This window comes from Schistocerca cancellata, chromosome 3 (genome assembly GCF_023864275.1).
Source record: "Schistocerca cancellata isolate TAMUIC-IGC-003103 chromosome 3, iqSchCanc2.1, whole genome shotgun sequence".
Taxonomy (NCBI): domain Eukaryota; kingdom Metazoa; phylum Arthropoda; class Insecta; order Orthoptera; family Acrididae; genus Schistocerca; species Schistocerca cancellata.
Window position 1 is genome coordinate 440,374,125 of NC_064628.1, and position 12,282 is coordinate 440,386,406.

Here is a 12,282-nt window from a genome sequence, read left to right on the forward strand (position 1 = left end):
TATGAATGTGTATGCTTTCTGAAAACTCACAAGGCATTTTCAACATTAAATAATCAGGTTCATAACCATGAAGCAAGGAACAGGGATGATTTTCACAGAGACACCCATAAAGGAACACTCTGGCAAACAAGTGTAAACTACCAGCCCAAAATACTTTTTAGTGCATTGCCTTCTACAATAAAGAAAATTAAAGAATTTCATAAATTTGATGTAGGTCTTAAACAATTTTTACTAACACAGTTTTTATAACATTGAACAATATCTGAATTTGAAAAAGTAATATTATTTGTATATATTAATATAAAATATTTGTATTTATTATCCAAGTTCTTGAAACAAATTAAATATAAGAAACTATACTGTAATTGACTCTCATCCATACAATGTATATTGTTAACGGATGAATTTAATTTTCAGAGTTCTTCTGTAACACTACATCTCAAATGATGTGATTCTTTTTTTTCCATTATTACCACGGTCCACAATTCACTTCCAAACATACATGCTAATGTGCTTCTTACATTCTCCTTGCTTCTTCTGTCATGTATCATTATGCATCCAAGGTAACACAATTCCTTTACTTGATCTACTATGTGGCCCACAATTTCATATTTATCACTCATTCATTTTTGATACTTCTTGATACTTTGACCTTTCTTTGGTTGACTCTCATTCCACACTCTAATCTCAACTGACTGTCCATCCCATTGTGTGGGACCTGTGTTTCTTCCTCATTTTAATAGAGGCCAGGAATGTCATCAGTGACTCTTGTCATTGATGTTCTTCCACCCTGAATTTTAATCCCACTTCTGAAATTTTCTTTTCATTCCAGAAGAAAACAGGAAAGAAAGATTGTTTAAGAATTGACCACGATGTGTATGGGAGTTCTCCTACCCTAAGTGTTTGTATTTTCATCTTGGTCCATGTTCGAAAACACATGATGTTGTCACACTGTAGTATTATCATCTAGAAATGATTGCTACCAAATGGATATCTATCACTAACATAGTTTGTGTCACAACACTGTGCTTTGTTCACACAGCTGAGAGCTACAGAGCTTGCTCATTTTCAGCAAGAGTGTTCTTCCTACTACTGTGCCACTGTATTGTAGTATCTCAAAAGTATATGATTTCTCTAAATGCATCTGATTTTTTTGTTGACTAAGGACTGGAAGAAGACATGATGGTGGAGGGAGCAAACAAAAAGTTTGAGTGGGATACGTGATTTGCTTGCCCCTCCAACCACTACTTTTGCTGCTCAAGATTTAACTGATATGATCTGCCTTGTAAATTAAAAATAGTTTAAGAATAAGCTTTGAATGCCTGATTAATAATATTACAGGAGTTGATACTTATTGTGCCTCTAGACAGCTCTGCTCTGTTCATCTATGTTGAATCCTTATGTAAATCTATGGTCTGTCAGTGGTCATCGGCTGCATTTCTCAAGCTGTTAAGCTTGATTTTGGACTTCAGTGACATAATCAGTGAGTTTGATTCACTCAAAACAAGGGAATCCAAGTAAAATTGCAATAAAAATACAATTCCTCATAGTTATAGCAGTTTTATTCCTAATTAATAAGTTTTGCAGTATTAATAATTTATGAGGAGTGCATTATAATCTGTTATTTTTTGTGTCTCATTTATACAATAGTTGCTGTAAATAACAAGATATAAATTTTGTTTTTAATTTCACTTTCTTTAGGAAGTTTGGCCAGTTTGTAATTTATTTAATACAATGCTATGTTTAATACGATGTGTGCAATACTTTTCATCAACATTGTTTCTTTATGTATTATTTTTTAATAACACTTCATTTCTCTTAACCTTAATTATAAAATTATAATATTTGCTATATCTGCTAACAAATAATTGCAAAATGGTCATTTTATTGTGGAGAAGCAGCTTTGGCATTTATCATAGTGGCTCAGGAGCATCTTGAAAATGCTCTGCCTTATGCCCTTTGTAATGCAAGCACATATTTCCATGTTCATTATTCCTTCTTGGTTCTCATATACATTGCATATTACATTCCCTTTTCTGTAGTGTGTGCCCCTACGTATTTTCTGGTTATTTCAAACATCTTTCACCACCTGATTTTGTCATAAGCTTTGTCTAGGACAATATATTCTACAAAAGTGTCTTTATTTTTCTCAAATCTTGCTCCCATTATCAAGTATAACATGAGAACTGTCTCTCTGATGCCCTTACATTTCCCAAAGCTAATTTAATTGTCCTCAATTTTATTTTCCATTCTTCTGTACAGTTTTTTGTCAGCAATTTGAAAGCATGAGCTGTCAAGATGTGTGTATGATAATTCTCAAATTTCTCTGCCCTCGTTATCTTTGGATTTTCTATAAGTCATATGGGATGTCTCCAGACCTATAGATCCTACATATTAAATTTAAACATTTGGCTGCCACTTTCCACAATGATTGCTGAAATTCTGAATGTATGCTATTTATGTATCCTGTATTATTTGACTATAAGTCTTCCAGGCTCTTTCATTCTCTGACTCTACTCCTGTACATGCTCCAAATTGACTCTCATTTCATCTTCTACTGTGCCATTAGATTATGTCTCCTTCTCACTGTAGGTACTCTTTCCACTTATCTTCAAACTCCTTTTTGTTTAAGATGGAAATCACTTTTGGACTCTCATTGTTGGCACATTTACCTATATACTCTCCAAAAGCTGTAGTTGTAATGATGGAACAAAAATACCCTCAGGAATCTCCAGAAGTTAATTTGGCTTTTCTATATCCAGGATTTGTTCTTCTGACAACCTTTTCCTTGTCAATTTGACATGTTTTTAGCACTCATTTTGCTTTGACAGCCGCACTCTTCCAATTGCTTTTTTTTCCTAAGTGATGTATATTGCTGTATTAGTTTCTTTTCCTGAGTATTTGTGTAATTCCTTCTTTTTCTGATCAGTTGAAGTATTTCTCCTAAGCTCAACTACTTAGTGTGATATTCAGCATTGTGATAAGCACAGCCTCACACAACTTTATGCACACATCATTACTTAGTACTTTAGTTCAACACACAAGCTGCCAAAGTGGCATCAACTAAAAGCACTTGCATCAGGAGACTGATCTACCCAATGGGAGGTTCTAGCCACAAACATGTAAGTATGGCAATATCCCACTTCATCATATATTATTCAGATGATTCTCTTAAACTTTGCCCTTAAACTTCGTCATTGCTAAATTGTTATATGCCCTTGATAAGCCTAACAACTGAGTATCTGTTTTTTTTTATCTCTGCCTTACCATGGAGTATGCCAGCTGGTTTCTTGCAGTGTCACTTGGCCTTTTTCAATTACACTGCTTCCTCTCATAAATTTTGAACACAATATTTTATATTGTAACTGAAATTTATTACAGAACTCAAGGGATCTTATTCCTCTGTCATTCCTGTCACTGAGCCAACATTCTTCTATAACTCTGCTTTCTGTTCATTCCTCTACTACAATGATGCAATCCCTCACAATTATTAGATTTTTATCTCCCTTTATATTTGAAGCACTAGTGTCCCCAAACCACTGAGATGTGGACTTTTCCTCCAACATATCCTCTCATTCTGCACTGTCCCTCCTCCTTTCCCAGTTTCTGTTAGCATTTATCCCACCTAACTTTTATATATGGCACCTGTTGAAATGATAACAATTACTTGTTTATATACCTTTCTTTCTGCCTTTTTTATGTTTCTCTTCCACTTCTCTTTCTATTCCTTAATTACATTATTTATTTCCACGTTTTATTTGCCCTTCCTCTTGAACACTGCTTTACTTCTAACTCTGCCTGTTCTATCACCTGCAAACTGAAGCTGACACTGTGCTTTTATCTACTTACTCTTACTGATACTTTTTCATTTATTCTTGCCTCTCTGCCTCCACATAACCTCCTCTGAATCACATGACCTCTCACCCCATTGCAACCTCAACAAAACAATACCTTTTACCTCTCTGAAGAAAGAAAATACTGTTCTGATATTTAGAGCAGTTCGGTATTTGAAGTGTTTCTACTGGAAGTTGTTCCTACTGAAAACAATTTTTTGCAGGTTTCTAGAAATATAATTTGCAAGATATGGGCTAGATCTTATCTTTTAAAAATCAGCTGTGTGTAACTGAAATGTCAAGGAAGTCCAAGTATTCTTAACTGTATAATTTTATTTTGCTTTGGGAAAATGCAGAAAACAGTTGAAAATTATTGATTAAATATAAAATATGGCTATTTTTAGGGAGCCTTCCATCATTTCCTAAGGATAACCTATTATGTTACAGTGCTGCTAATGTGAGTACAAATGTAGGTTGATAGCCATGCTTTCCTTGTGCAGATTTTATAGTAGTTATGTGAATTAATTTGTTTTCTTCCTATGTTGTTTTCATTTTACTATTATGTACACTTGTTTTTTAGTTATACTGGAGGTAAATTTATACCAGTGTCACACATTGTTGCTGAAAGTGAATTGAAGATACTGAAAATTGAAGTTAGTTCATGAGAGTATGATCTTTAAATACAATCTGTTTTTGTGTTCAGATGGTACTTAAGAAAAACTGAGTACAGAGTGTGCATGTGCCTATGAGAACGTAGAGCTCATCAACCATTTGTCAGCATTAAATTTCACATTTTCCTTATCTTCTTAGATGCAAGGCAGATAAGAATGGGTCTTATCTGAAGGGCAAATCTGCTGTTGCCCTATCAGCAGGCACTATCTCTGCAACTGGTCAGTAGCTGCTCAGCTGTTGTGTAGAGCAGTCAGTTCTGTTGCCAGCACACAGCGATCCACTCCTTCCCACCATGGAGTGCACAATACCACCGCCAGACAGGCTCTGCAAACCACTGATTATCCCATACAAGTATATGATGAGTGCTGGCCCTGCAAACTGCACTCCACGTGTCCTTCATGCTCTCTCTCAGGCTACAATTGGTCCTCTTCATAAGGAAGCATATGAGGTAAGTGTAATGTACAACACAGTAAAATTAGGCAGTAGAATTGCTTATTATAGAGTAGAGTTCATGCAAATAGTATATTGTAGCTTTTTGAAACATGTAACTGATAAGTAATTTAAAACTGCATCACTTTTGCTCAGTATGTCTTTTTCCATATGTTTGACTCATTTTTAAAATGATGATAATAATCTTCATTTTCCCATAATAATATGTACAATCTTGCACTTTATCATCTTTTTTGTATATTTATGTTAGTTAAATGTAAAAAAATACCACATTACATACCATTAAATAAATATTTACTACCAGTAATGTACTGTAACTGAATAAAATGCAAAATTAGTACTTTAGAAATGAAGTTAAGAAATCTTGGAGAAATTATAAAAATCTATTAATTAATAACTATTTCAATTTGTCCTTAAATACTTCTCTGGTGTTGCTTTGTATCATTAGGCCACCTGTTAAAGAAATGTCTTGCAGAAACAAGTGGGCTGTGATTTCTAGCTTTTTCATAACTCTGATATATTATGATGATCATATCTTGTTCATGTATTGTGATAATTAATGTTACTATTCATTTTTTATGTGATACATTCTCTTTTACAAACATATTTATCCTAAAAACATATAAATAGTACACAGTTTGTAAATTACACTTAATCGAATAGTTCTTAGCAATTCTAACAACCATCTTTTGGGGCTTGAGACAGTAGACTGCCAGTGCCCTACCTCAAATCTTAGTCTCAAATTGCAAATGTAAGTGTGTTCTTTGGCAGTAGATTTGTTTTTGGACAGGAAGAATTATTATGGTTGTCAGACATTTTAATAAGTAAATATTGCAGCTGATATTTTTACAGGTGCTCTGTTCATTTACTGTATGATGTCAATCATTGCAATGCCTAGAAATGTATGTCAATAATTTTTTCGAAGAGGATGATTTGATATTTACACACACTTGGGAGGGATTATAATGTAAAATTTATTTAATCAGAGATGTTGTATCCTTATTCAGTGTGAATTTATTCATGGTAAAATATACTGTGATTGGACCAAAGGTTTCTTTACTGTTTTGAATTGCTAACTGTTCAGTACAGTTCTAAGTATGAAAGAAGATATTATCAGCATAGTTTATTAATTTTGAGTTTTGTGGCTTTGTCACATCACTAATACTAATACTAATGGCAATGGCTCAAGAAAGCTCTCATATGGGACTGTATAAATGAAAAACTGAATATTGATTTCACTGTTCAGTTATACTTTTAAGTTTTATAAATATCACATATCTGGGTAGAATGTAAATAAATTAGCAGTAAATATGACCACTCACCAAATAGCAGAAATGCTAAATTGTGGACATGCACACAAAAAAGAATGAAAACTTCACTAGCTTTCTGATGAATCCTTTTTCAAGCTAGAGGTAGAGGTTACATCCCACTGTATGAGTTATTAGGGTTCCTTCTTATTCCATTCACTTCCATTCACATACAGAGTGCAGGAGGAATGATTTTTTGAATGTCTGTGTGTGCAGCAATTAATCTAATCTTATCCTCATGATCCCTTTGTGAGCAATTAGGGGATTATAGTATATTCCTAGAGTCATCATTTAAAGCTGGTTCTTAAAACTTTATTAACAGACTTTTTTGTGATACTTTATGTCCTATCTTCAAGAGTCTTCCAATTCAGTTCCACACACTCAAGCAATATTCTAGAACCAGTCATATGAATGATTTCTAACCAATCTACTTTGTGGACTCATTGCACTTCCCCAGTATTCTACCAATAAACCAAATTCTGCCACCTGACTTACCCATGACTTAGCCTATGTGATCAGTCCACTTCATATCCCTACAAACTGTTACACTCATGTATCTGTATGAGTTGGCCGATTCCAACAGTGACTCATTGATATTATAGTCATCTTCGAGAGTCTGCCAGTTCAGTTTCTTCAGCATCTCTGTGAAACTCTCCTGTGTGTCAAACAAATCTGAATATATTTGTGCTGCCCTTCTCTGTATTTTATCAATACTCCTTGTTAGTACTATTTGACACATGTCCCGAACACTTGAATAATATCACAGGTTGGGTTGCATGAGTGGTTTTTAGGCACTCTCCTTTGTAGAATGATTGCATTTCCATAGTATTCCACCAATAAACTGAAGTCTGCCACCTGCTGTTTTGTGACTGAGCCTATGTAATTGCTCCACTTCATATCCCTAACCCAGGTGTTTTTATGAGTTGGCTGATAACAGCTGTGAGTTGTTGATACCAAATTACACATTTTTATGTTCGTGAAAAGTTAAAGTAAGTTGCCAATCCTTGCACCACTTTGAAATCTTATGAAGGTATGAATGAATAAGTATGCAGCTTTTCTTAGATAATAGGCTACTTCATTATAGAAAACTCCTGCATGTTACTATTAATGTTGTCCACAAAATCACTGATATACAATATGAACAGCAAGGATCCCAGCACACTTCCCTGGGCCACACTGGAAGTTACTTCTCCATCCGTTGATGATTTCCCATCCAAGATAACATGCTGCATCACCCCTGACAAAAAATCCAGTCACCAATTTTGCTTGCTACCTCATATGACCATACTTTCAATAACAAGTGTAGATGGGGGTATTCTGTCAAATGCTGTTTGAAAACTGAGAAATATTGCATCTACTTGATTGTCTTGGTCCATGGTATTCAGGTTGTAATGAGAAAAATATGAGTTGTGTGTCACAAGATCTTTGTTTTTGTAATCTATGCTGGCTGGTATGAAGATCATTTTGTTCAAGACATCTCATGACATTTGACCTCAGAATTTGTTCTAAGATTCTACAACAAATGGATGTCAAGGACAATGTACAGTAGCTTTGTGAATCACTTCTACTACCCTTTTTGTATACTGGAGTGACTTGTGCTTTCTTCCCACTACTAGGCACAGGTTTTTGTTTGAGGGATCTACAGAGGATATGGTTAAAAGGAGAGATAACTCAGCTTCAAATCTGATAGTGAGCCAGTCAAATCACGGATATTTGTTTAGTTTTAATGATTTCTACTGTTTCTCAACACCATTGGCACTAATCTCTATGTCATTCACCTTTTCAGAGGTGTGTGAATTAAACTGGGGCAATATCCTTGGATTTTCATTTGTAAAGAAACACTTGAAAACAGAGTTAGGCATTTCTGCTTTTTATTTTCTACCTTCAGTTTCAGTCCCTCTCTTGCCCATGATGTGTCTGGACATCAAATCTGCCACAACGAATAGCTTTTACAAACAACCACAATTTTTTGGGTTTTGTGAAAGAGATCCTTCAATAATATTCCACTATGGTAGTCATTGAAGGCTTCATGCATTGCTTTCATGGCAGCCAAATGTGTTTCATTTGGCGTCTCCCTATGTCATGATTTACATCTATTCTGTAGTAGCCTCTCCTTCTTTAGAATTTTCTTTGCAGTGTATATCATGAACTATTCTGTTAGGTACATATCAATCAAGTGCATGTTCAACTACTTTTCTAAATCTGATCCATGGTTCTACTACATGATAAGTGTTGTGATTTTCTTGCTGGCAGATAAACTGGTACTCCTCCCACATCTAGTTTGTTGAAAATATGAATCCTTCTATTTGTTTTAGTTGCTTTTCATACCTTTGTAATCATTACCGCTACAACTGCATCATGCTCACTGATGCCAGATACACGTGGAAATCCACAAAGAGGTCAGGTCTATGTGTTGCTATTAGATAAAATACATGAACTGTGGCAATTAAATAATGAGACTGATGTCAGGAGATAAAATACATGAACTGTGGCAGTTAAATAATGAGACTGATGTCAGGAATGTGACATATTGCAAACAGATTTACAATTAGCTTTTATCTTCTTTGACATACACCATTGTGCTATCTATAAACTGCTGCATACATCTCTTCCATTGTTCAAAGCAATGCTGTAGGTCATCCATTCTCACTCCCTTTGACAACTCTACTATTTTTGTTTTTGCCTATTCAACAAAATGAAAATGCATTCTCTTCAATGCACTTTTCATTTTTCGGAACAGATAAACGTCACAGGTGTATCTGGTGGATACACAGGATGTCTGAGCACAGGAATACACTTGTCTGCTAAAAACTGTTCCACAGATATGGCACTATGGGCTGGTGTGTGGTCCTGATTCAGAATGCAAGCCTTATTCTTCCACAAATCTGGACTTTCTACTTCTACATCTACATCTACATAGATACTCCGCAAGCCACGGTACAGTGTGTAGCAAAGTGTACCCTGTACCCTTACTTTTCATTTCCTTTCCTGTTTCCCTCGTGAATAGAGCAAGGGAAAAATGACTGTCTGTATGCCTCCATATGAGCCCTAATTTCTCAATCTTATCTTCATGGTCCTTACCCACAATGTACGTTGGCAGCAGTAAAATCATTTGGCAATCAGCTTCAGATGACAGGTCTCTAAATTTTCTCAATAATGTTTCTCAAAACGTTGTTTACCTTCCCTCCAGGGATTCCCTTTTGAGTTCCTAAAGCATCTCTATAACACTTACACGTTGTTCTTACCTGCTGGTAACAAATCTAGCTGCGCACTTCTGGACTGTTTCGATGTTTTCCTTCAATCAGACCTGGTATGAGCCCCAAACACTCAAGCAATACTCAAGAATAGGTTGCACCAGTGTTCCATATGTGGTCTCCTTTACAGGTGAACTACTCTTTCCTAAAATTCTCCCAATAAACCAAAGTTGAGCATTCACCTTCACCTACCATAGTTCTCACATGCTTGTTTCATCTGATATCACTTTGCAGTGTTATGCACAGATATTTGAATGACTTGACTGTGTCAAGCACGTCACTAGTGATACTGTATCCAAACATTATATGTTTGATCTTCCTACTCATTCACATTAACTTACATTTTTCCACATTTAGGGCTGGCTGCCATTCATCACACCAACTGGAAATTTGGTCTAAGTTATCTTGTACCTTCCTGCAGTCACTCAGCTTCAACACCTTATTGTACACCATGGCATCATCATCAAACAATCACAGATTGCTGCCCATCCTATCTGCCAAATCATTTATGTATACAGAGACAACAGCAGTCCTACCACAGTTCCCTGGGGCACCCCTGACAATGGCCTTGTCTCTGTGTTAGGACTTCCTAGTAGTATTTCTGATTAATGGTTTGACCTCAGGCACCCATTCAATCATGATAACTTTCCTGATATAAGAAAAAACTACCAGCATTGCCTTAGTTTCAAGTTGCTCATCTGTGCTTTTTTCATTCTTGGCAATGTGGGAGTCTTCCAATGCATTGATTGACACTTTGTTTCTGGGACATACTGGAAGATCCATGTTTCATTACATATCATGACATGTGTGAGCATGTCTACCACCTGGGAGTAGGTTGGTATTGGAATGCAGTTGACCTTGAACCTTCAAGCTCAATCACCATCTGTTTCATCTTTATATTTGATTTAGTTTGCTTTTGAGCCTTGTTTGTATAGGATGTTGTTTTGTAGTAGTCTGTGAGAATGGTGAACTTAAAAACTGAACAGTGCATTAACTTCAAATGTGCATGTCTACTTCTCCATTGAACTATTCTGTGACACCAGAGCAAATATTCTTCTAATAGTAGTCTTTTTGTTCCTGATAAAGGTTTTTCAGAACCAATTTTGTGCAAACTTTTGTCATGTGTGATTCATCATACAAAATTGGTCTTGCTGTGTCTTTGATTTTGTTCAGCAGGTCCACAATCATCTGAATGCTCAGATGTCAGTCATTCCACAGAATTTCATTAGTTTTATGAACATTTGCTACAGTTCTTGAACTCTCAGATTGAATGGAATGTTTATCATCTTTCAATCCCTCCGCAACCTTGTGAAAATCATTTGTGCAATTCAAAAACCCAAGGATTATTACCAAACACCTCCTTTAAAATAGAAAACATACTGCTGGTGACTTATAATTTCATGAGGAATTTGAAGTTAATGCACTGTTCAGTTTTTAAGTTCACCATTCTCACAGACTACTACAAAACAACATCCTATACAAACAAGGCTCAAAAGCAAACTAAATCAAATATAAAGATGAAACAGATGGTGATTGAGCTTGAAGGTTCAAGGTCAACTGCATTCCAATACCAACCTACTCCCAGGTGGTTACATTATTGGAAGTGGGAAATTTTGTTATTTAATTGCCACTTCTTGTTTTTCCATCAAGAGTGGGCTTTTAACACTTTCTTGATGGAACCCGAGTGTGACTTGGGCTTATTGGTAATGCTGAGTGTCCAGAGCCCAAGTGTGACTCGGATGGCAGTCAGCTGCAGAATTTTCACTGCCTTCTAATTTGGTAGAGTTCCCATTGCACGTTATTGTGTTCATTGAGCTTCCTGAATCATGTGCTGCCATCTGTTGAGTGTTTCTTACACTTTTTGCATGCGTGTAGCATGAATTTTGACCTCAAAAGTTCCTGCATTTTTCGCATTTGTATCTACAAATACAAATGCAAATGTTTTATTCCACTGTTGAGCATACTTACATGCAATTAGTGTCATCAGTATTAACATACTTATATTAACAATAATAATAATATAAACTTTGACATGACAAATGTTATTAACTGTAATATAATAATCCAAGATGGATACAATACATATTTGTGAAAATGTCAATAACAACAAGAAGTTTCCTAGTAGATCAATTACAAGATAAATGAACCACAGAGTTCAGTGAATGGCAAATAAATAATCAAACAGATAATTAATAATAAGTACATGAAACAGTAATAAAATAGTTGCACAGTGTGGCATATGTATAGTTTGCAGTTAATTTATAGTTCATTCTCATAAGGAAAGTGGGCTATTTGTCACATACTCAAGGAACTCTTGAGCAGAGTAAATTACTTTACTTTTGATCCACCTCAAAAAACTACTTTTAAGTTTATTTAGTGGCACTGTATAGGCATTTTCAGGTAATTTTTTGAAGTAGACAGGACGAAGATATTTGTAACTGTTATGTGTCTTTGCAAGCCTACCATATGGCATATTAATTGTATGTCCACTTCTTATGGTCATGAATTGTTCTGCTTAAGTCAAATTTACTCAGATTCTCTTTAACGAAGACAAGGCAGTTGCAAATATGCAGGCTAGGCACTGTCATTACATTTAGTTTCTTAAAATAATCTCGACATGATTCATATGGGCTAAGTTCTGCTATGCATCTTATGGTTTTCTTTTGCCATTTAAACACTAATTTTGAGGTTATGGAAATGCCCCATAATAGTATATGAATGCAAGAATGCAAAATATGCATATACCATAACAGAAGTTCTTTACTG

The 12,282-nt window shown here is 35.3% G+C and overlaps 1 protein-coding gene across 1 annotated transcript in view; it reads left to right on the top strand.

Annotated features, from left to right (window-relative positions):
- Positions 1–4,747: 4,747 nt before the first annotated feature.
- The window catches only part of LOC126176739 (alanine--glyoxylate aminotransferase-like), an 84,696-nt gene continuing 77,161 nt past the window's right edge, over positions 4,748–12,282 (top strand). Inside the window, exon 1 of the mRNA XM_049923908.1 lies at positions 4,748–4,953. Coding sequence (XP_049779865.1) covers positions 4,798–4,953 — 156 coding nt within the window. The 5' untranslated portion in view covers positions 4,748–4,797. The remainder of the gene's footprint in view (positions 4,954–12,282) is intronic.